The following is a 25,068-nucleotide window of genomic DNA, read 5'->3' as shown; positions in this document are numbered from 1 at the left end:
CCATGGGCTGAGTTTCCCCAGGTTGCTCAGGCTCTTCAACTTCCCAAGGTGTTGGGGAAATATTGAACCAATTCTCCAATGCATTTCCTCTCCCTCTCCCCCTCCCTCTCCCTCTTCCCCTCCCTCTCACACTGCTCCTCCCCCTACCTCTAGCTCTTCCTCTACTCCTCCCTCTACCTCTACCTAAAACCTCTTCTGCTAATCTCTGTTCCATTTCAGGCCATGTTTCATCAGGATCAAAATCAAGAATTTCTGGTTCAACTATCTCTTGTGTATTGCCCAATGTACTCACATGCCTCTCAAACTCTTCCTTACTCACAACTTCAGCTTCTACTTGTACTTCTACTTCCTTTTTCCTGTGTCTTTCTCTTCCTAGGTATTAGTTTCTTAGTAGGCCCAATAACTAAAGGCTTAAAACCTACAGGCTTAATCAGTTTCTCCTTGCCAATTTCAGATGCTTCAATTTGTTGCTTACCCTTAACCAATGACCTAGCAGCAGCTACTACTTTACTGTCTTTTGCCCCACACCCAACCCATATGTAAATCTCTTTTTTTTCTGGCAAATTTGTAAACATTTTCATCACATCATTATCATTATGAAGTGAAACATGCTTCATCTTGTACACATATTGGAATGTGGGGTGATTAGGGGTTTCAACATTGTTTGCCTTTGCCTTCTCCCAATACTCTACAATTAGGTCTATTAGATTAACCTTATCAACATCCTCAACCAAAATAATCACATCAATCCCATTGTATTGAAACCTTAACACTATATTATCACCCATTCTGCGTCAATCACAAAGACAAAAAACAACAACAGTATAAGATACATACAGGATAATAATCGAACAACCCAACAAATTTGACAACAATTGCATACAATTCACACATATAAACCACGAAAAAAAACGTCTTTCGCTTTAAACAACATCGATTTCACATATACCATGTACACTAAACAAGGTTGCAGTCAACATCCATTTCAAACAACAAAAACAGGGGCATACTACAAATGAAAGCATAAAATACATACCTCACTTCGATTCACGCTGTATTTGATAAAATTGCAGCAAAGATCGCACTTTTACTCCACCACGATGGTTAACAAGCAAGTTTATCTCCCTACACTTGCGCAATTTGTTCGCACTTGATTTCCCCCAATTACCTTCAGATTCCCCTAAATTTCGCTCCAATAATTTCTCTACCCTCCAAATAATTAAGCTATAATACGAATTTTGTAACCCTAGAAATTTTTCAGTGATAATTTCGCAGATCACTTCAGCATTCAAATGGGAAGACGATGATGAAATGAAGGAGACGACGATACAACTTGGTCTTCAATGCACCTCAGCATTCAATTTCAGTTGGTTGAGGGAAGTTAATAAGGGCAAATTAGGAAGTCCAGGTTTTTGTTTAAAAAATAAGGTTTTTTTTTTTTGTCAGGATTTAAAAAATAAGGTTTTTAGTGTTAACCATGGTTAAATAATCAGATTATATTATAATTAAGGTTACCATTTCATTATTAGTTCTAAGTGAGGTTTACCAATGATAATTAATTTTAAGAATGTTCACCACTTGTAAAATGGAATAACTAAAGTTCACCAATGAGAATTTCCCTATTATTTTTTAGTAAAATAGAGAGATTTCATGTATAGCCCAATATCCGATACGGTGTTGTGGTCGTGCTCAGCGCATGCAAATATCTGGAATACTCTTGGATATTATGAAGACAGATATCAACATTATTAATACATTGAAATGATGCACGAGGAACTAGAAATGAGCATATGAGTTTTTTCGGATGTGCTATAGAAACTAAGTATCTCCCACAAATATAGATCCATTGTTAGCTTAGCTAATACCCTTTGCTGACAAACATAACTAGTTTCAACTTTCAACAATATAATATCCTATTTAGGATGCTGGGAAACTATCGTTGCAATCCTAAAGCTCCTCGAATTAACTATATGAGATTGAATATTAGATTTGGATCGATTATATCCGCTAACTGTAATCCCCCGTATTTTTAAATATTTTATAAATGAAAATTTATTTTATTTATAATATTTATTTGTATTTTTCCGGATTTTATTTTAAAAAGTTTCAAATTATTAATTTGGGTCGAAAATTATTTTAGTACAAATTATTTTATGAGCTTTCATTCTACAATCTATGCCATACAAACAAAGCCTAGTCCATTACATTTACCTAAGTGGCCCATTAATTTTATGAGGCCCAATACTCCTACTTACCCTACAACTCTCTCCCTTATAAATACCCCATACATCCCCAAAATTTTCCCCACACAAAAGGTTAGTCTTATTTTCTCCTTTGTTTTAATAATTTGTGTAATTATAATTATTGATTTATGGGTTTTGATTTTATTGTTTGAAATTAATTTAATTAGTATCATATTGTATTTTGATGATTAAACTTTATAATTTCAGATTTTATAAATGTCATAATTTTCAGATTTTGTAAGTTTTATAACCTAGGGTTTTTAATTATTGAAAATCACGATTTTAGGGTTTTTACGAACAATTGATTTAGGGCTTTTATAGTAATGATGTTTGAAATTTTGGTGATTATAACTACTGATTAGTTTAACTTAATCCCAAAATATTTTGAACACGTAAATTCGTGTTTTAATTCTTAGATTTCCATTCGTTAATATAAATCCCGTTTTAATCCCGATTAGGTTCTAAACTCATCCGATTTTGATAAAAAAAAAAGTAGTGTTTTCCATGTGGAAACAATGTTTTAAGAAAGACTCACTACCTTTGGTAGTAAGCACCACCTTTTCGTGGTCAAATTCATCCTCTAAATATGATTTTCAGGCAATTTTTGATTTTTAACGAAGTTTTTTTTATGCTTTAAATTTTATCCTTGAGTTTTAAAGGGTTTTTGATTAGTTTAAAATGCTGGAATTTTATTTATAGTTGTATAATTGTGATTTTAATAAAAAGGGTGTGATTACCCATTAAAAAGGAGTTTAATTAGGGGTTTTTAAATAATTTTCAGATTTTTTTTAAGTAGTCTAAAGTAAATTTAAGTTGCTGGAAATTTGGTTGAGTATTAATTTATTGTTATTGGTTGTTCTCTAGGAAGTGATTATTCCCTAGGAGACTTTTGAGTGATTAAAAGTGGCACAAAGGATTGTTTATACGAGGTACGTACATGTCTACTTCGTTGTAAGTAGTATCATGTTTAGGTACCAAAAAGAAATAACTTAGTTTCATGTTTAGAGAACACTTGGATGGAAATTGTTTGGTTATACATTTAATTAATTCATGTGCTTATGTTTATGAGACATGTTTTGGTGAATTGATTATGTTTGTATGGAATTATGGATGCAAGCATGTTGAATTATATTGGATTAATTGTTTGTATGGAATATTGATACAAGCATATTTTTATTGGATTGGTTTATTAACCACATTTGGATTATTGAAGGATTGGAATTGAATGGTTTAAGTGGAATGAATTTATTAATTATTCCACAAGGTTATTATTATTTTATTTATTACTCAAGCATGACTTGTTAGTATGTTGAGTAAAAGTGGATTAAGCCGAAATGGCTAGGTGGGTTGACTATGTTCAACAATTTTGGATAATTTGGAAGTTTAAAGGAATTAAAGGTCAATTTGTGATGTGATCACCATTGTCCTAAATAAGATTAAAAGTGAATTGATGTATGATTGTTATGTATGGTCTACTTGAATGAGTTGGCTATTAATTAAAATTGTAATCATGTAAAGTGAAACAAGGATGAGCAACAAAACTCTGGAAAGTGTGCACTTCTAGAATATTGACAATTATGGGTTGGGGTACACGGTGGTAGCCCGTGGCTTTTCGAGGCTTGTTTGATCAACATGTCCTCTTCTCTTTTGGTATTTACATTTTTATTTTATAATGAAAGTTAGATGGGATCCTAGACTAACTTTGTGGGAATGGAGTCGCGCCCATTCTTGCATTGCGCTAAACTTTTATTTTAAATGGTCATTTGGGACCAAAATGATTTGGTGGGTTGGACAACCTCGTCTATTGCTTACTCCAAATTAAATTAATCAAACTAAATATTAAGAGTCAAGTGTTTGAAACTGGTTACTAAGTATGTTGAGTCAATTGAATTGTTTAAGTGTGGAGTCTTGATCAATGAATTCGTTTTGTATGTTTATTTACTTTAATTAATTGAGCATGTTAGGTTTTGTACGTTGTAGCTTGTATGTACTCAGCTTTGCTGATTGCGTGCTTTTGTGTGTGTTTTCTTTTGGTCATGGCCTTCGCCTATCAATGACCCTGTGATGATCCGATTATTACACTTGTATTATTGGGGAGCAGTATTGCACAGGTTAGCTTGATGATGTGAGGTTCGGGGGTTTGACATACGCATTGTCAAGGGATTGGTGTGATTGAGAGTATTCGTTCTTTGTGTTGAACTTATCTATGTTTTACTATTTCAGTTATGTTTTGGGATTTTAAATATTAGTTTGGTTTAATAAGGGCCTTTATGGTTCCAATTTGTAAGCTTTGACTTATTGGTTTTCTAAATTATATTATTTTAAGATTTAAGTTGGATTTCCGCTGCAATACTTTGATAAAGCCTTAACGTTTTAACACGTGGCGGTAACATGCCAATGGTTCTCCACTATTTTATTTAAATTAAGTGGTTTGGAAAAAGGGAGAATTATTGGGGTGTTACACTAACAGTTGACAATATATGACCATTATTGTCAATAGAAAAACCAGCCCAAATATTATCATCATCCACGCCATTAATTTTATATGTTGAACTTAAAACTCAGTTATCGAGTTTAAAGTTTATTTAAGTATGTCAAGTTGTGAATTTTTCATAAAATTCTGTAAACATAATAATAAAAAAAAAATCAATTTACAAGGGAAAAATAAAAGTATATACATGCAGTGGATCTAAATTCAAAGCAACGAGGTTAATTAACCCCATAATTTTTAACTAAAAACTATTTTCAAAAACTTATAAAATGAAGAAATAATGATTTATTTAGTATTGAATTATTTATATGAGAATAATAATATGCAAATTTTAAGTAATGTATCAATACATATAATTATATGAGTTAATTTTGTGCAATATAATATTTATGAAGATATACATAATTTGTTATTTTATAAATAATCTTACGTAATTTGTTAATGCATAAATTTTAATTTTAATTTATTTTAATTTAATTTTCTTATCTTAATAACTAAATTTATTTCAATAATAATACCGATAGATTGCACAAATTTAAGTTTATATATTATACTAGTTTTGTGCCTCGTGCGATGACCGGGTGGTTTTATTGAATTTGAAGATAAATTTTAATTTATTTGTCAAATTTTAAAATATATCATTGATACAAAAAAATTAGGAATTGATGTGTTTTTATGACGATTTAAACTATGGAATAGGCATTTAATGGCTAATAATAATATTGGTGAAATTTTTTGATTAAATACATAAAAAAAAATAGCAAAGTAAACATGAAATATTAGAAACTTTTTTTAAAAAAAAAAAAAAAAAAAATTGAATAAAAAAAAATTGTTATAAGCCTGTCGAATTGACCCTAATCCAAAACTTTGAAATAGGATTGAACATTTTTTGATCCATAACCTAAAGTGACTCGATACGAAATAAATTGCTTATAACTCTCCCCGTTAAATATTATAAATGAATGTTGTACGTTTTGAACTACTTTCTTCGCTCTAAAAAAATATTATGATATAAAAAATAAATTATTACTACAATTATTGAGAGTTACAGTATAATCTATTTTTATTTTTTTTGAATAAAATTATAATTCAACGGGTACACATGAAATACTGGTATTTTTATTGAAAATAAATAAAACTTTAAACTAACAAATTTATTCTAAACTTCTATCCAAATTTGATTGAAAATAGATTTCTTAATTATATTTTTTTTATCATACGAAGTCTATCTAAATATAGCTAACGTGGCGTGACACTTGGCGAGAAGTTGGAACGCCAAGTGTTGCTGTTTCATGGCCTAGATAAAAGTTTATTATTTGGAATTTTATCGAAAATAAAAGGAAAATTTGATAAAAATAATCTCAATTTTTGCTCATTCACTCAAAATAATCCCAACTTTGGATTATTTTTAAATAATCCGAAGTTTAGGAGTCATTCGCTCAAAATGGTCCCAAGTGACTGATAACCTGTTAAAGATTTTTAAAAAAAAATTAAAGGTGATACGTGTCAACACTTGATTGGTTGAATTATTAAAAAAAAACTTTAATAAATAAATAAATAAATAATAGAGGTGATCATCAATGACCCGGCCCAAAAAAAGTGCGAGTTTGGGCAAGGCTAAAATTGCATTTCTTAGTTCAAAACCCAAGCCTGTCCCAAAAAAATCCGAAAAACCTGACACTATTTTCGAGTTTGGGCACAAGATTTTATGAATGGTCCTGCCCAGCCCGATTTTTGATCACCTCTAATTAATAAGTAGAGCCCTACCCAGTCACGAACCCAACCACCACCCACGCCCCATGTTTTCGGCGAAGCTGTCCCTCCCAGCCCAACCTAACCAGGTCCTACCATCGTCACCGTACGCCGCACCTAGCCCCTCTCCTCGCGTCGGCACTGCCACCTCCACTTCTGTCATTGTTTTTCTAAAGAAACTCGATTTTCACTCTCCTTTTGAAGGTCCTTTAATGGATGTCACCCCACTTTGAATCAATTGAATTCTGAAAAAACCCTAAAGAAAATAAAACTTTAAACTAACAAATTTACTCTAAACTTCTATCCAAATTTGATTGAAAATAGGTCTAAACTAACTTTGTTTATCATACGAAGTCTATCTAAATATATCCAACGTGGCGCGACACTTTGCGAGAAGTTAGAACGCCAAGTGTTTCTATTTCATGGCCTAGCTAAAAGTTTATTATTTGGTATTTTATCGAAAATAAAAGGAAAATTTGATAAAAATAATCCCAATTTTTGCCCGTTCGCTCAAAATAATCCCAACTTTGATCTTTTTAAATAATCCGAACTTTAGGGGTCATTCGCTCAAAATATTATCCTTCACAAAGAATCGGGGGAAAAACAGTAATGAGGCTCAATATAGCCGTTAAGTGGGTCCCAGTGACGGAAAATTCACCTGATTTTTGAAAAAGGTGGGAATTTAAATGCTTTTTTAATTTAAGAGGTGGTAAAATAAAATAAAAAATTTAACGGGTGGTAATTTCAAAAAAGGTGTGTTTTTTGGGTGATATCTTTAAAATTTTCCTCATAATTATTTTCATAGCAAAATATATGTTGTTTCTCAATAAATTATATTTGTTTTTGTAAGTAATTAAGAAAATGCATTTATATGTTTTTTTAATGATTTATATGAATATACTTATTTTATTTGATTCAAAATTAATTTTAATATTTTAGACCCACTTAAAAAATATGTTAGATTCGCCATTGTATGTAAGATTTTTTTTTTTCACTAATGTAAGATTTAAATTCATAAAACATAAAAGAGCTATCCTAATTTAATTAAATATTTTTAAACAGCAAGAAATTAATATAGAAATTAACCGATAAAATTAATTAATGCGGGCAATAAACTTATGAATTTGTACCCACGTCCCCACATTATTTTCAAGATAAAAATTTAAGGAAATTGTAAGAAAATGAAAATGTTAAATAATTTTGCAAGAGTAACTGACCATTGTCAATGAAATAAGAAAGATGATTAAATGACAACCCTCAAGAGAATTGGGAGTGGAGTGAAATACTATAAAATTGAGTGTGAAGTCGTACACAATTAATTAACTTTAAATTTCAAGAATTTTCACATAACATGATAACAGCTCAACAATAGAACAAAATAACTCAATAAGACAAATCAATTATACAGCATCTAGTATTTGTTTTGGAGGTACCAACTTTTTTTAAAAAAAAAAAAAAAAAAAAAAAATCTTAGAGCATCTACAATAGCTAGGTACATATGTTTGTAGCTAGCAATTGCCACCACTAGCGGATCTACAGAGGAACAAGGGGTAGAACATGCCAGCATAAATAAGCTGCTGGAAAGTACAGTTGTTAAAATAAACCCTGTTGTTGTTAAAATAAGCTCCTTGAAAGTACAGTATAAATATTATTGTTTGGCTATTAGTTGGGTAAAATCAACCTGGTGGTTTGAAATGTGTGAATAGGTTGAGACTTGATTCAGGGTTTGAATCCCCTTCAAGAAATTTTATTGTTTTTTTTTTCCCTCTATTCTTTTTTTTTTTTTTTTTTTTTTTTTTTTTTTTTTTTTTTTTTGGCTTTCTTTAGGAATGCATACTGGTAGGCTTTTGTAGCTCCTTAGTTTCATTTATTTACACACTTTAATTATCTTTAATTTTGAAATACTCCTTCTATTGACAAACTTTATTATTTGAAATACTCCCTCCATTCATTGAAATTCTTCCCGTCAATTTACGAAGTAACATGTTTTCTAATGCTCAACTATGACAATTATTTAGTTTTATATTAGTAAATAAAATTTATTCAATATTTAAATGTACTATATAAAAAATCCTATATAATAATATAGTATAAAGTTACCAAATATAGAAGTAATGCATTTAAAAAAAACATTCATAAAAGGAAAGTGATGCAAATAAAAAAAAAATGGAGGGAGTATAATGAAATACTAACGTGTGTTATGACATTGTTTTTCCAAGTGTGTTATAAGTGAATGGACGAATTACTAGAGTCTTAGAAATCCTCTTATCTTTAATTAGTTTTGTGCCCTTTGCGATGCCCGGGTTGTTTATCGAATTTTTTTAAAAAATACTTTTTATCTAAAATATATATTATTTGAATTTTTCTACTAATGGATTAATAATCACTTAGACAATCATACTTGTCCATTTATGGTATTAATAATGTACAACCAAAAAGAACGGTCGTCGGGGGGAGTATATAGTCTTGTCATATCAGTAGACCTGTCAATCGTATAACGGTGATGTGGTTTATATGGATGCAATTAGTATGAGTCGATGATTGGTGTATGAGATGATTGTTGTGGATTTGAGCAAGAGTTATAAGAGATAGATAAATGAGAAAGAGAAATGAATGTCCAATGGTAGAAAAACAATCAAACTTAATCAATAAACTAATACTCCCTCCGTTTTTAAATACTTACTCCACTTTTCATTTTTGGCCGTTTTTAAATATTTGCTCAATTTTTTTATTTGGAAAGTTTTTACAATATTTAATTCATTTTTCTCATTTTGTGGACCCAAAATAAATAATATTTTATTAAATTCACATTCTCTCTCCTCCAATTCTCTAAATAACTTTTGCTTTTTACAATTTTTTATTCTTCTACCAACCCCACTACCTTCGTATTTTATTATTTTCTCCAATTTCTCTTAAAACTTCGTAGAAAGAGAAATGGAACAAGCATTAAAAATGGAGGGAGTATTTATTAAAAAAAAAAAAAAAAAAAAAAAAAACCCCATAAAATTTGGTCAACAGGTCATGTTGGGTTTGAGTCAGCTTTGACCCGCAAAGTTACGAGTTCAGTCGAATTACGGGTCAAAAAACTTTGTTTCAAGACCCACAAACACAGGATGGGTTCAGGTTGGGTTTGTGGGTCAGGTCAAAAATTGACAAGTGTACATACTAGGTCTGATCAAGTTGAGTATGTCCGGGCGGGTTTTGGACAGTTTTTTCCAGCTCAAAATCAGGTTAGACTCGGCCCGGCCCAATTTTTTACAAACTTCGAATAGGCTTGGGAAATTCGAATTGATTACAAATTAGGCTTTGATTTTTCAGATAATTTTGCCCAGCCCTAAATATTCATGGAAGCTAAAATAAACTCTTATCGGGATTCAATTCAAAGAGAAAAAGAGCTAACTTACAATTGCCCAATAGGCTAACATTCTCCAACAACAGACTATAACAAGCACTAACAGATGTAACAGCCTCTAAAGGAGAAAAAGCTCTTATAGCAATACCATCACTAGTTCACTATATAAACAAGAGTTTTGATTATTTATGAACTTCAAAAGCTAATAACAAATAGGAAGTGAGCCTCTTGCCCATTTGAAGAGACCAGGCTGATCTATTGAACAAACTACTCATCCTCCCAAATGAAGTCGAGATTTGAGAACCTAGAGACCTGCAAGGAGCACAACAGCAGGAGTCTGTAAGTACATAAATAATGACTAGATTTTGCAAATAAGATTCAAGAACATCTTAAGACCAATGAAAAGATGTGACTAGGTGGAAGGAAAAGTAGAAAGATACAACCGCATATAGGAAATTATTTACTTTACAGTAAACAAAAATCAAACTATTACCCATGTTGAGAAACGAGTGTGCAGAAAGATAAGGATGTACACGGTTTGACCATAGCCAATGTTCACAGATTAACTCAAAGGAGTTTCATTATTTGTGAGATATAAAGGAGTACGGGTTTAGAACAAAAATAGCTGGTCAAGCCCCCCCTACAAAACACCCTGTCAAAAACTCAAATAAAGTCCATAAACACTTCAGGAAAGGGAAGTGATTGATGAAAATACATTTATACCATGATGTCTAATCCACAACAATAGATACTAACACACAAGTTTTTCTCCAACATACCATTACAACCTACAATTACAAGCTGACAGCCTGTCATGCCATATCTGTATAGATCTTTCCGTATTCAAGTCCAACAATCCTCTTATCGAGATGAATAGATGGTAGTCTAAAGGCCTCCTATTAAGAACTTCTCATGTCCCAAATTATTTGTAACTTGCATTAATACTAAATCTTTGACGACTAATATACACAAAATAAACATTCGCCAGATTACAATAAGATATCATTACATATGTATCGAAAACTCTTTACTAATGTTACAAATATCTCTTTAAATATTAAAGGCCAATATTCATTTTCAGAAATGGAAAGTACAATAGAAGCAAATAATGGCAGTATAATTAACAAGTATCCAACTAATATTGGTAAAATACATTCATGAACTAAACTTTCATCATTCCAAATATCCATTACCCATGACTTTACGAGTAAGTGTTGTCAGAATTGGGGGAGGCGCTATGTGTATGTATCCTACATTCCGATTCATAAACAACGATTCACGCATCTAGAGGTAATTTCCAAATCAAGCAAGATAAATACACATGGAATGGAAAAATTCAGCTAACCAGCAAAAGAATTATTTCTCATACTAAGGTGGCAGTGTGGCAGAGAGTCAGCCCAGTCAGGTATCAAGACATTCTAATCAATCGAAATTGCCTAGAAGCAACAAGTGATTTAATAGGAAGCTGTAGCTAAAATGGCATTTTGGCTACTAACACTGCAGCTATGAAATCAGCAGTTCATCGCCAAAATATGACTTGTAAATGAAGGTATCCTTCCTCAGCGTAAGTCATACAAGATCAATTAGTTTGCTACTACTCAAACAATGCAAAACAGTTACCCAGATTTCAGACTCTTTGTGTGCTAGATCAATATGCTCAATTAAAATAACTATGTTCTTGACAAAGGCCAAGCTCAGACCTTCAAGGTACAAATAACAAAGGTTATCTCCATTAAATTGGCTACTTAATAAAAAGTATGTAATAGTCCACAGTTCCACACATGCCCTTTTATCCTCTGAAACTCTACAAAGAAAATTATGAGATGAAGTAACAAGGGGATATTATAAAGCATTATTGTTAAGTATCAAAACAAATAGATAAATCAAGTCTCGCCAACAAATGAAGAGAAATTATAAGATTTGAATTACTTAAGTACATTTAAAGGATACATTAACTCAATAACAATAGCCAACCTAGTTACAAATAGGGGCGTACAAAAAACCCCGACCCGAAAACCCACAAACTACTCGACAGGTAATCAGTGAATTTTTTCATCTTTACAGGTTGGGTACCCGCTTAAAAAACTTGAATTCTGGGCCAGACGTTGAGTATCTCGGGTACCCGTTAGTTACCCATTTTATTTTTATTAATATATTTTTTTCCCCTGGAAGTACTCATTAGGGTTTACTCTTATTTCTTTACTTTCTCTCTTCTGCCACACAAAGTCATCTTCTCTCTCATCTCACTCCCAAAAACTCACTGCACCTTTCATGGCAAACCCACTTATAACTCCTTAAAATTACAAATTCACTTATAAACTTCATTTAAAACATTCAGATCTTAATCATCTTATGAAAGGTGGGCTGGAACATTCAAATCATCATTATCCCATGGTCCATGGAGGCTTTCTTTGACATAAACTTCATTTCTGTCATTTGTTTACAACAAAACTAATTTTGGCGAGTTCTTATGAAAGCTGGGCTGCTTCTATGTAAACCAACCAAAATCTTTCTACAAAAATTCATAAGGTGTTCTACTCGTGATCCCATAACACCACCATCCCAAGAAGCATCAGATCTGACGCCGATGACGATGGGAACACCTTTATTTAGCCACCTCACTTCATCCTCTGCCGCATATTTATCACTCCATCTCTTTGTGATCACTCTACTTGCATAGACTTTTGCTTTCTGACCTACCTGACCTTTCCTACTATTTGTCTCACCTACTTGGATATTTCACAAGCCACCTCTTAGCTACACTTTCTATCAGCAAGAAACATGCTAGGCTATTGTCATTGTTGGCAACATGGTATAAGCAGAACCCTTTCTCTTACAAATAAATAAAGAATTAGAGATGTTTAAATAACAATTTAGCTGAACAAGCTGCAGGAAGCAGGAGCTGCCATTAGAATATCCATCCAAATCTCCAATGCTTGTTAGATTACCTAATTCCACCATCAGCATCAATGGGATGAACATTCCCACATAACTTCTCTTCCCCTAACCACAAGTGTCTCCTTGCACCAACAAGTAAACTTTCACTTTTTACACATACTGACATACCTACCGACTATTTCAATATTTTCATTGACAGTGAGATTGGATAGCAATAAATGGAGTTCCTGTCAAAAAAAAAATAACAAAAAAAAAGCAATAATAGAGAAGGCAGTTGAGAAAAAGAAGAGGGAGGAGAGGATATTCTTCCAAAATCTTTGGATTAATTTACTTCATTAAAGAAGAAACAAAAATGGATCCCTCCTCTTACCCAAAATAGCATCCAAACAAAAGAAATTTGATCCCTTAACCTCTTTTACTTTACTTCACTTCAAATTCTCTCATCAAAAAAATCCTAAGCCAACCCAAAACGTTCTTTATACTACTCTCAACTAATAAAGGATAAAAATCCATGAATAATTATCACTCAAATCATTAATAATGGCATGATAATTGCTTGGTTGTTACTGTTGGTAGACTACTTAGGATTACCAATCCCATCGCCACTCCCACTCTGAAACTAGAAAGGCACATAGTGTGTTTTTTTTTAATGTTTGATTATTTTAATTATAAACATGAATTCTATAATATACTTCAAACTATTTCAACTATTTGCATCAATCCAACCATGTCTTTTTTCAAAGTATATACGCCAAAGAAATTCTCCTAAAGAGAATGTACATTATATGGAAGCCGCATACAAATGGGATGTTACTCTCGATTTAGAAAGGAAACCCTATCCCAAACACACACACCTCGGGTGCATAAAGCTATGCACTCTGAGAAAGAAACTATGTTATAGCCACCATAAATTCTTTGTATCGAAACAGGAACAGTAAAGTACTAAAGTGTGTTAACTATGAAAAAGTGAAGGTGAGGTAATTTGACACCTAGCAGCCATCATTTTCCTCATTTTGAAAACAAAAAAAAATGGCAATATGGCATAAATTTAAGCAAATACATATATACACAAGGAAGCTTCACTTTCACTGGTAAACAGGAAGATATCAAACACCAATCCCAAAGAGAGTAGAAAGAGAAGTAAAAAGACAAGGTGCAATTAGGTATACAAATAGAAAACATACATACTTAATTACTCATTTCGTCCCCAAATATACCTCTTTGGGATGTCTATTATTAATTGCATCAGTCCTTTTCAGTAAGCGTATTTTGTCTACTTTGCTCAAAAGTCGGGCTTGGACCACCCACATGACCCACCCATTTCTTGCCCTCAAAAGTTCCGCTTATTCAAACCTCCACATTATTTCCCTAGGGGGGGGGGTGTTTAAAAACTTGTACAAGTTGAATAGTGTCTCTTGGAAAAAAAAGTTCTAATATGAGTACCATGTATATGAGAAATAGGTTTACTATGAAAGTTTTAATACCATTCAGATATCCAGATATGAGTAGTAATGAAAATGGAAAAAAAAAAAAACACTACCTCTGTTTCAATATATTTGCAACATTAAAAGATGATATGTCTACCATGTAAGGCAGAGAGTCACTTTACCAGTAATTTAATCCTCATCTATCTCTACAGGTTGCACAGGGGCCAGAGGCCCCTTCACACCTCCATTAGTTTCACCAAGAAGTTCACGGGCAGCTTTCTGCAGAAATTCCTCTGCAGCCTCTCGCACAGATTTCATGTCACTTATCGGAGTTTTCCTCTTCTTCTGAATATTCCTCTCTGAGTACTTCATTCTGCCTTCCTCACCCTTACTGATGGCCCTCATTCTTTTTCTCTGCTCTACAAAATCAAAGAAGACCATATAATCAAATTTCATATGAAATGTTAAAGAAAAAATCATTATCTATGAAGCTACTAGACAGGTCACCTACCAGCAGTAAGATCAGGCAAAGAGTGTTCAATAAAGCGTGTTGCTGCTTGGGTGTTCACTGTAGTGCTAGGTCGCAAGGGTGCTTCAATATAAGAGGAAAACAAGATAGCATTACTAATCATTAAGTGTAACTACGTAAGCTATCGACAAAACAATAATAATAAACGTTACGAATATCCAGCATTGACTTTCCAACATAAAACTAGTGCTGCCTACCAACACTTAAAGCAGTAGTCAATACCTTTACTTTTATCCACAAAGCGCTCAAGTTTTTCTTGATACCGGCTCAACCTTTCCTAAATAAGTAACCAAAACAAAAAATCAAAAAGTGTAAAAGCTGAATAGCTAAGTAAAAATAACTACAGATTTTACACATCTACCAGAGTAGTATATTCATAAATCATGATTTGCAATGTTATTTTGACAAAATCACTGAGACAGGACAAAGGCATCAAAATTGAAGGGAACAAAAAAAAAATTAACCAACAAGAATTCATCAAGTTAAACACTAATAAATGCTTTATTTTCTATACATTAGACATCATACAAAGTATAAAAAACTTATTAACACATAAAAACTGATAGTACACAGCAAACTTATTCATCCAAATCATCAAAAAAATATATATTACCTCGGTTTTATATTATTTGCAACGATTTGACATAAAGTAGAGAGGAAAAATGTGTAATCGTTGCAAATAATATGAAACGGTGGTAGTACTTGTATAGTTGTATATACTTATACTGATGTACATACCAATATCATCAAATGTGCAAATTCAGCATTAATTCACAACCAATAAAAATAGTAAAATAAAGGAATACTTACAAGTTCTCCTTTAATTGGGTGGTGATCAGGGTAAACCCCACTGCACCTCAACCTCACTATATTAAAAAAAAAAAAAAAAAAGAACACAAAGAAATTTGTTAATTATATATAAAACAAGAAGAAATTAACCAAAAAAAAAAGGGGAAATTTGAGGAATCATCATTACCAGAAAGAAGAACAGAAGTAAGTTTGGCAAGCAAAAGAAGGGATTGAGCTCGCTCCAATGGTGGTAATTGAGAAAGAACTTCAGGGTCAGAAGTAAGAGAGAGAAACTCATCAAAATTTGATTGAAGTTCATCAATGTTAGCCAATGTTGTTCTTACTCCTTCCATTACTTTTTCTGGGATTATATTGCTGCTACTGCTGCTAATTTTATTATCTTCAGCCTCCATTGTTGATTTTTGGTAGGAAAAAAACTAGGGTTTGAAGAAAAGGGAAGAGGGTTTTTCGATTAAAGGGTAAAGATTGGATTTTTCTGTGAAAATTTGATGTTTTTTGCACAAAATTTTGAGCCGTTTTTAGGGGTTTTCAAGGGTTGAAATGGTTTTAATGGCGGCAGAGGAATAATGAAGGTTGAAAGATTAATTTCAGGCATAATATTACATCATATATTCATATTTATACGTCAGCTTTCAACCTGAATTTGTTACGGAGTACAAAGTACAAACTAACCTATGGAGATTGGAATATTGGATTTCGAAAGTCTACTTGTAATTTAGGGCAATGATGCAAATTTGTAAGGTAATTTTTTAATTGTCTTTGCCAATGAAGGCAATTTCTATTATAAACTCAAGTTAAGTGAAATTGTGTGATTGTGTTACATTGCTTTGATTTTTTATCACGCGGTCATATAGATTTGATGCTCAATTGGTGAAATAGTCAAGTGTTTGAAATTGATTTACTCGTAATGGTCAGCATTATGGATTTAAGGTTGAAATTGTTAGCAATAAGTGTAACTATTTAGCTAGTTAGATCCCTATGTTTGTTGTGCTAGTTTGATATTGATTTCATTTACTTTATAAACTTGAATTGTATCAATTATTAATGTCAATTGTATCAAGATATTTTTTTTAGGGTGATTTAAGGCTTGTTCACATTTGCTGAACTGAACTGAACTGATTAGAGCTGAACTGAACTGATTGGAGCTGAATTGAACTGAGCTGAAATGAATATTTTATGAGAGAGGGAAATTAGAAGCTGAACTGAACTGAACTAATTGGAGCTGAACTGAACTAAACTGAAATTAAGTAAATGTGAACATGCCCTTAGTTTACAAGAGAGCAAACTAGCAAAGTCTGCTTAGCTTATACTTCGTAACTTCTTACATTCAAACTAATTTTTTTCCATCATGCATGGACTCGAGACTATAGTGACAGGGTGCACACATCGGTTAGAGTTGAACATATAATTATAAGGGCATGGTCAACCCAAAGGGTATGGGTGATCATGCCCTTCATTGAAGCTGTCATTGAGCTTGAGATTTTCGATAAGGGTGTTGACAATTGTGGAAATTGGGGAAAAGAGGAGGAAGCTTCAATGGAAGATGGAGGGAAGGAGATGGATCTATTTATTGGGTGGGTGTGTACAAAACCGTTTGTAATATTTTGTCTTACGTGTTCGAATATATAGGTCATTAACATAGAAGTACTTTGCTACCCCTTTTAATAACATGAGAATCTCTTTTTTTAACCCTTGATATATTATATTAATCAATCATAAAGATTAACTCGTATTTTCTCATAAAATAACAAATAAAGCTAGTAAATTAACACAAAAAAAGTATATTAACCCGTATGAATTTATGGTCAAATGTGTTCTTTTGAGACCTTATAAAAAATAAAAATAAAAATAAAAAAAACACACACAAACGCAAATAAAATTTGAGAATGAGCGCACAACACAAAATTCACACCATGAATGCACGATGCACCATTTTCCTTGTTGATTAGTTCATTCACAAAATGGACCCCCACAACCAAAAATGTCACAAAAGGGCATTTTAGTAAAAGCACCAGGCCACCATATCAAATCTCACATCACAAAGAATACAAGTGTACAACATTCAAAGCTTTGCCCCTATTTTTTATGGCCCCCTTCAAACCAGGAAGATAACAAGTCATATGCATTTTTGGCAACCATCCATAAAAATACAACTTTTCCCCATTTTATCTTCTACCTTCTTTTTTTCTTTTTTCTTTTTCCTTTATTTTTTTTATTTTTATTTTTGTAATTTCAAGTCCACCATATTATATCTACCTATTTTACAAAATTAGGGGAAAATTAAAAGAAGAAAATGTTGGAAGCAGGGGAAAAAGAAAAAAAAAGGAAAGAAAGAAGGGATTTTTATGGAAAGGGGTGGAAAAATCATGGCTTTCTTCTAATGTCCTCCAAACAAAGATAGAAAGAAAGCATTATTTTGTATTCTCTCTCCTCTCTCTGTCAAAGATGAAAACTTTAATGCCAGAAATACCCTTTGTTTCAGGGATTTTTTCCATCAAAGTTTTCCATGTTCATCACAAACCACCAACTCTCATTTCCAATTCCAAAATTCCTTGTTTTGTGAGGATGATGAGGTGAGAGGTGAGGTGGGGAGTGGGGTGGGGGCCCTTTTTGGGGTTTTCACATCTCTTGCCATTCAATGTTCCACAGAAAGTGAAGAAACTTCAGCCTTCTTGCCTGCCTTATTACTATCCCTTTTCACGCTAACTCTTTCTATTTTTCTCTCATCTAATACCCTCCTTTCTCTTCTATTCTTTCCTTTTCTCTCTCATTAAATCTTATCTCTCTCCTTTCTGTCTTTTTCTTCAATTTTTTAGGGTTTGTTCTGATTTGGGTTTCTTGATTTTTGGGGGTTTCTGTTGATTTGGGTTGGTGGGTATTTGATTCTGTAATTCTGATTAGGGTTTGTTGATTTTTGGGGATTTTGTTGATTTCTGTGGATTTGGTATTTGATTTTTGAGTAAAAGGGTTTGTTCTGTTTTTCTGATTAGGGTTTCTTATTTTGGGGATTTTTGTTGATTTGGGTGGATGGGTATTTGATTTTGAGCAAAAGGGTCAAAAGGGTATCTTTTTAGTTTTTATTTTTTGTTTTCATGGATTCTCGTCGATCAAGTTCATCTGGTGATCAGGAGGCTATAATCAGGGTAAAGCATCAGTCTTTGTTGCAAGATTACTTGGTCTTGCAAAAGGTTTGTCCTTTTTTCTGTATTATGTTCTAATTTTGCTTGGATTATGTGATTTTCTTGATTATTTTCTTTCTGATTTTGTGGAGTTTATATTAGTATGATTATGTGGGCAATTTTGATCTGTGTGTAAACTTACAAGTTAATTGCAGTCGGATTGATTTAAATTGGTTTGATCACAGTTGAAATTTGTTGGGTTTGATGAAATATAAGTTGATCTTAGTTGGATTTTGTAGGGTACGACACTATGTATGATACAATTTGAGTAAATTACAGTAAATTTTAGGGGTGTGATTTAATTTGGGTTGATCATAGTTGAATTTTCAAGATTAGATTCAATTTGAATTAATTTCTGTTGAATTTATAGGGTTAGATTTAAGCTAGTTAATTGCAGTTGAATTATATATGGTTTGATTCAATATGAGTTTAACTCGGTTTATCATGCTTATAATTTGGAGGATGATGGTAATTTTTGAAAGTTGGAAGGTGATGTATTGATTTTACTTTGTTGATTAGCTGATTATTGTCTTTGGGTTTTTATGCTTAGTAAATTGTGAAATTTTGTGTGGATTTCATATCAGCAATAATCTAGTTTTGTCAAGGAAAGTGCTGACTTATTAGTGTTGGAGTAAAGTGTGGGGATATTTATTATAATCTTTGAGATTATTCAAAGATTTTCTTGGTTTTGTTTGGTTTAGATGAATCAACTAACTAGTTCATTGTTTTATTTGTATAGGAATTTGTAACAAAGAAGCGAAAGCTGAAGGAAACAAAGGAAAAGAAGGAGACCCTTTTGGATGAAGTCAGGTAATTTTGTGATAAACAAGTGCTTGTTTGGCAATCACCTTTTCTTTTTAGAAATATGGGTGAATGGTGGATTAGCAATCCTGGTAAAGTGGTAATGGTTCTCACGAATGAATGATTATACTGATGTCAGAACTAATATATGATTTTGCACTTGTTACTTATCCAGATACTTCCTCACTATTAAGGTTCACAAACTAACCATTACTATCAAATTTCATTTGAATTCAGATTCCTGAGGCGGAGACGCAACCTCCTGTTGAAGATGCAATCACAAAATCCAGAACAACAACAAGATTTTGTTCAGTCCCAAAAAACGCATGCTAATAACGAAGTAGGAACAAGTGGAAGACATGCTAGTACTAGTGATCCAGCTTTGCCAAATTCACAACTGGCAATAGGTTCTATATGGAATTCGGTAAGTTCCTTGGATTTCTTTCTGGTGATCTCTCTGTGATCGACATATTGGTCTATTGGATATGCAGCAGGATGTTTTGGGGCACAACATGATGCCTGACTTGTGCTTTCTATTGTAATGCAGGCTACTCTTGCTAAAGAGGAGGTGGGTTTTCCATCAGTGAAAGTGGGGAAGAAGCCTAAGGATTTGTTTCCTAATGGCAAAAGAGCTGAGAAAAGGAAAATTTCTTGGCAAGACCCATTAGCGTTGAAGGTTTAAGCTTATCACCGTCGCTGAGAAGTACTTACAATTTGTGCAGAGGACCTTATTTGACCTTGTATTAGCGAATCATTCTTTTCTTCTACCAGTAGTTTGTTTTCTAAAAATACATGTAGAGTAAAACATGCGCCTCCATGGAAATGTTAATTCCTTGGCACCGTATGTATTGGAGCTTATATATATAAGTATATAAAAGGAAGTTAATATGGTAAGTGGTTGCCAAATTGTGTAACTGCGTAGTTTGTTTGTCATGAATCATGATCACTTCTTTCATGTTTTTCTATACCTTCCCGGCTGCGATGACTACTTACACTTTACACTGTAGTGTTTGGCACAGCATTCAAACAGATTAATATATCTTCAGTGTTTTTTCTTCATTTATTCTGTTTTGGTATCTACAATGTCGAGCTGCATATTCGGTTGCATAATGGTATACAGATGGTTGCACAAGCAAATGTGATAGTATGTGATCTACTCTTCACAGCATGATTTCTGATCATACACCTATACACGCCATCACAGTGAGGATTTGGAAATGTTTTAAGCACATTGACACTAGTAATCTCAAGTTTCACCTGTCTAGCTTTAGGTTGCAGTGGTTATGGGCAAATTTACCCAAATTGTCTACTTGAGTTATTATAGCTTTGTTACTGTGAAGCTTCACATTAGTAGGATCCTACGATATTTACTTGCACGGTTGAACCAACTCGCTGGCAAAGTGCCAAAGATTCCCTTTTCCCTTGCCACGATGCCCCTGATTTTTCATCCCTTACAGTACACATACAGTATGAATGAATATGACTGTAGGATCCTTATAATGACGACATCATACCTAAAAGAGGAGAATGATCAAGTGCATGTAATGCTCAATTTTTTCAGATTCGGGTGTTCCAGATTGTTGAGTAATGTATGCACACCCAAATATTGACAGTGCCGGAGGTAACCTGTGTCATTAAATGGGTCTGTCTTGGCTATCACTCGATAAACAAGTGTGTTCACTTGAACCTGTATCATACATCATACCTCTGTCCCTGACTATAGAATCATGGTATGGATTACTAGGCTAGTAATTATAAGTGGTAACTCAACAAATAGCAAGAAGATGATTAATTTCTAACCAATTACATTTCTCTTTGATTACTTCTTATTAACTAGTTAGAAGTGTCAATTGCCGTGAAACGGAAGCATATTTCCATGGCCAAAGGTAAACCTTCGCTAAATTGTACATAACATGGAAAAAAAAAGAGCAAATGTACTGAGAAGATAAATCTAACCACCTTAAATTAGCTTTTTGTGCTATTTAGTTCATCAATTCACCAGCTTTCAATTGTCAGATCAATTTTTGTTCCCATATAGCTCAACATTCCACTGCTGCATCTTGGGAACCTTGCTCACCTTCTACTGCTTCCTTCGGCACATTTGACACAACTATGAGACCACCGCCAATCTCTCGTAGTAATTTCATGTGTTTACTACTCTTTCTGTGATTAGCCATTGTTGCTTCATCGTAAGTTCCTTCATTGCACATCTTGCAGTGCCATAACTTCACAGGTTTCCCATTCATCTCCTGACTATAACCACTTTTCTTCAATTCTTCTGTCTCTGCTTCATCCCTAGCTAATCCGATCTTTACAGTGTTCAGTGTGTTGACTATTTCTTGCTCACTGCTTTTGCCTGGCTTCATACTTTCATTAGTTACTTCTTCATTATTGAGGCCCTCCTCGCTCTCGAAGCTCTTTTCTCTGAAAACTGAATCAGAATCCCCATTATCATCCTCTTGATGAGCCAACCCTGCCTTAGCCTTGTGTTTTTTTCCTTTATAATGATCATTCAAGTTTTTCTCTGATGCAGCCGGTACTTGGCATAATGAACAGTACCATTTGTGTATGTTCTCATTCTTTCCCTTAGCTGTTTCAGTGCGCATTCCTTGACTAACTCCAAGCCTAGCCTCCTTTGCTTTGTGCTTCTTTCCTTGGAGATGACTATGTAGGAGTATTTCGGAAGTAGCAGATATTTGACACAAAGAGCACTCCCATTTCTTGGTAACCTGGCTCTTCTCTTCCTCCATCGGCTGCACATTGATTTTTTCTTCCTCCATCGACTGCACTTTGGTTTTTTCTTCCTCCATTGGTTGTTCTTGGTTTTGCTCTTCCTCCTCAGACTGTGCCAAGCTTTCCACTGCTTGCTCCATAGGCTGCCTTGAATTCTCAACGGAATTATTTTCAGTGCTATTAATGCTGGCTGTGTCACCAGATTTAGTCGCAGCTTCCTTTGCTTTGTGCTTCTTCCCATGTAAATGCAGATTCAACCCTCCTGCTGATGTAGCAGAAACTCCACACAAGGAGCAACTCCATTTCTTCTTCTGCAAGTCCTTACTCGCAACAGAAGCCGTCTCTTCATCACTTGCTGCTACTGATGTTTCAGCTTTCCTTTTCATGCCAGAGATGCCTGAACTAGGCATAGCCTGCAGAAGGATGATAAAGAACACAAAATTGTCAAATGTCAACGACTTACACAAAATGTAAATTGATGGGGCTATGAGGAGAGAATCAAGATCAATCAATTAGCAATAACAGTAGGTAACCAAATATATGACAGCACGAATAAGATATTGCTAAACAGCAATCTATTCGCTCACCAGCCAGTCAGCCACCATAATGGAACAGTAAGGACTGAAAGTAGGAGAAGTTCAGAGACCTATTAAACATATTAATAAACAAGAATGGTCACAAAAGTTGAGATCTTGAGCCATCCTGCTGCATAAGCATATGAGTTTTGGGTTTGACATAGTAGAAGTGCATACTCGTTAACAATGAAGTACTTAATCATTATGAAACACCTCCAAAAAAAATCACTGCCAACAAAGATCTTCTAAAAGGCCGTAGCTCTAGAAAATCAGTGAAATATCTTTAAAGCACAAGCTTGTATACATTGATGTTAACTTCCAATAAAATAGACCACAAAATCAACATTGCCGTTTGCACAAACATGTAATTCAATAAGCTTCCTTAATGCTCAAATTAAGAAATCTTTCGTAAGAACTAAGAAGTCCTAACACAACTTATGATCAGACCAATTCAACAACTCAACATGCAAGGAATTCTTGTTCAGTCTCCGGATAGAATCATTTCATCCAAAATCAAGCAATCTTTTTGAAACAACTTCCCAATATGCTTTAAGAAATCTCATTAACGCCTCCCTCCCTCCCCCCAACACACACACATACACTTAAACAAAACATAAAATTGCCATTGAGAATGATAATTTATCTCGGAGATAGATTCATCGTTGCCTGTCAAAGTCATCAACATGCATGATGCATACTCTACTTGCAACCCCCACCCCCCTTCGAAAGTTAAGAGCTACAGCATCACGGCAATTCAATCCTCATAGTACTTACTACTTAGCCAGAAAGAATCATATTACCACATCATATAGAAGCCAACAACAATCAACTATCAACAATGCAGCAAAAACAAAAAGTACAATTAATTAACAACATTCCAATGCCTCAAACAAAACACAAATCGATTTCGAGCAACAAACAAATCAAAATTAGCCACAATGGTAACAAAATATCACCTGACCCAACACTTGCTGTTCATTCCCACCAAAATCAGCCATAGATTTTCCTGCAAATTGAGCACCAACCAAACTTGCAACATGTTCATCATTTAACACATTACTCTTAATTTGCAATGAATCATCATCAATTCCACCAACCAAATTCAATTTCTGCCCAATTTCATCAACAGAATTCCCTACATTAAGCAAATTATTATCCAAATAAGACGATCCACCTCGAAAACCCGAAAACCCTGATGAATAATTCATTAACATATAAGGATCAACACAATTAGAATCCCTATAAAAACGCCTCATACCCATGATTTCTTCCTCCATCATAAGCTCCATTCTAACCTCGGCTTCGAGTTTTCGACGTCGAATGATCTCAGCAGCAATAATCTCTTCCCTAATCTTCTTCTTCTCCTTATCTATCTCTAGTTCTATTGCATCCATTAACAATGAACTCTTCCCGCCACTATCTTCTTCATTCTTCACTGGAATTTCCCCTAAAAAAACACATTATTTATAAGAAAATTATATTAAAAAAAGCTTGAATTATTAAGATTTTAATAGGGGTTTAGCAAATTGTCTAGACAAAGCTTAAATTATTAAATTTTTTTGTTGTTGCTAATTTCTGTTTAATTTGGGGTTTAGCAAATTATCAAGAAAAGCTTAAATTTTTATGTTTTTGGGGTTTTAGCAAATTTCTGGGATTTTTTAGTTCTTAATTTGATGGGGTTAGCAAATCATCAAGAACAGATTGAAAAATTAAAATTTTGGGAATCTGGGTTTTTTTGGGGTTTAACAAATTCAATTCAATAATTGAATTACAAAAACTAACCTTGCATTGGCAAATTATGATCAAACAAGAATGCGAGAGATGATGAAATTGAATTGGGGTTTTTTTTTTTCCCTGAGAAATTGAATTATTATGAATTAATTTGGGGGAAATGTCAGAGGAAATTATTAAGGAAAGAGAAACAGAGTGAATGAGATGAACTGAGGAAGTGAAGAGTTTAATTGAGATTTTTTATTTTTTATTTTTTATTTTTTTTGAAGAAAGTAATTGAGAATTAATTGCACCCAATAAAATAAAATAAAAATAAAGAATCGAATAAAGTTAATTTTTTTAGAAGGAAATAAAAAAGAATCGAATAAAAAAAAAATTTGCAACATCCCAAAAAAATTAAAAAAAAAAGAACTTTTGTATGCACCAAAAACTATGACACTTTTATCAGTTGCCTTTTGTAGTTTTGTTGTTCTCAATGCATGTATAATGTTGTGGGTCCAAAACTCCCAAATTGTGTATTCTTTAATACAGAGTACAAACTACAAAC

At 33.2% G+C, this 25,068-nt stretch overlaps 3 protein-coding genes across 4 annotated transcripts; 1 reads left to right on the top strand and 2 right to left on the bottom strand.

The window, feature by feature from the left end:
• Positions 1–9,864: 9,864 nt before the first annotated feature.
• LOC145586018 (uncharacterized) lies at positions 9,865–16,088 on the bottom strand. The gene is made up of 6 exons (XM_081642723.1): positions 15,669–16,088; positions 15,503–15,558; positions 14,915–14,969; positions 14,675–14,755; positions 14,346–14,582; positions 9,865–10,150 (listed from the first exon to the last, which is right to left on the bottom strand). The coding sequence occupies exons 1-5, from the start codon at positions 15,892–15,894 to the stop codon at positions 14,353–14,355; spliced, it is 648 nt and encodes a 215-aa protein (XP_081498849.1). The 5' UTR covers positions 15,895–16,088; the 3' UTR covers positions 9,865–10,150; positions 14,346–14,352.
• A 1,634-nt stretch (positions 16,089–17,722) lies between these two features.
• Positions 17,723–20,396, top strand: LOC145586016 (uncharacterized). The gene is made up of 4 exons (XM_081642720.1): positions 17,723–18,690; positions 19,421–19,491; positions 19,720–19,906; positions 20,030–20,396. The coding sequence occupies exons 1-4, from the start codon at positions 18,595–18,597 to the stop codon at positions 20,162–20,164; spliced, it is 489 nt and encodes a 162-aa protein (XP_081498846.1). The 5' UTR covers positions 17,723–18,594; the 3' UTR covers positions 20,165–20,396.
• An 860-nt stretch (positions 20,397–21,256) lies between these two features.
• On the bottom strand, positions 21,257–24,843 carry LOC145586015 (uncharacterized). 2 transcript variants are annotated; one of them, XM_081642719.1, is made up of 4 exons: positions 24,573–24,841; positions 24,049–24,237; positions 23,747–23,925; positions 21,257–22,628 (listed from the first exon to the last, which is right to left on the bottom strand). In XM_081642719.1, exons 1-4 carry the CDS (start codon positions 24,577–24,579, stop codon positions 21,522–21,524), a joined length of 1,482 nt encoding a protein of 493 aa, XP_081498845.1. In that variant the 5' UTR covers positions 24,580–24,841; the 3' UTR covers positions 21,257–21,521. The 2 variants fall into 2 exon arrangements, with proteins under 2 accessions (XP_081498845.1, XP_081498844.1); XM_081642718.1 differs by having other exon boundaries at positions 23,747–24,237; positions 24,573–24,843.
• Positions 24,844–25,068: the final 225 nt, after the last annotated feature.

Source organism: Chenopodium album, chromosome 16, assembly GCF_948465745.1.
Source record: "Chenopodium album chromosome 16, dcCheAlbu1.1, whole genome shotgun sequence".
Classification (NCBI taxonomy): Eukaryota; Viridiplantae; Streptophyta; class Magnoliopsida; order Caryophyllales; family Amaranthaceae; genus Chenopodium; species Chenopodium album.
The sequence above is the reverse complement of the archived record's forward strand: the minus strand, read 5'-3'. Positions and strand labels throughout refer to the sequence as shown.

Coding starts and splice junctions, on each gene's coding strand:
- LOC145586015 (XM_081642718.1), bottom strand. Junction 22,629..23,746: donor AACAGCAAGTGTTGGGTCAG/GTGATATTTTGT, acceptor ATCCTTCTGCAG/GCTATGCCTAGTTCAGGCAT.
- LOC145586016 (XM_081642720.1), top strand. CDS start 18,595: ATGGATTCTCGTCGATCAAGTTCATCTGGTGATCAGGAGGCTATAATC. Junction 18,691..19,420: donor ATTACTTGGTCTTGCAAAAG/GTTTGTCCTTTT, acceptor TTATTTGTATAG/GAATTTGTAACAAAGAAGCG. Junction 19,492..19,719: donor ACCCTTTTGGATGAAGTCAG/GTAATTTTGTGA, acceptor ATTTGAATTCAG/ATTCCTGAGGCGGAGACGCA.
- LOC145586018 (XM_081642723.1), bottom strand. CDS start 15,894: ATGGAGGCTGAAGATAATAAAATTAGCAGCAGTAGCAGCAATATAATC. Junction 14,970..15,502: donor ACCCAATTAAAGGAGAACTT/GTAAGTATTCCT, acceptor TTACTTATTTAG/GAAAGGTTGAGCCGGTATCA. Junction 14,583..14,674: donor TTTGCCTGATCTTACTGCTG/GTAGGTGACCTG, acceptor TTGATTTTGTAG/AGCAGAGAAAAAGAATGAGG.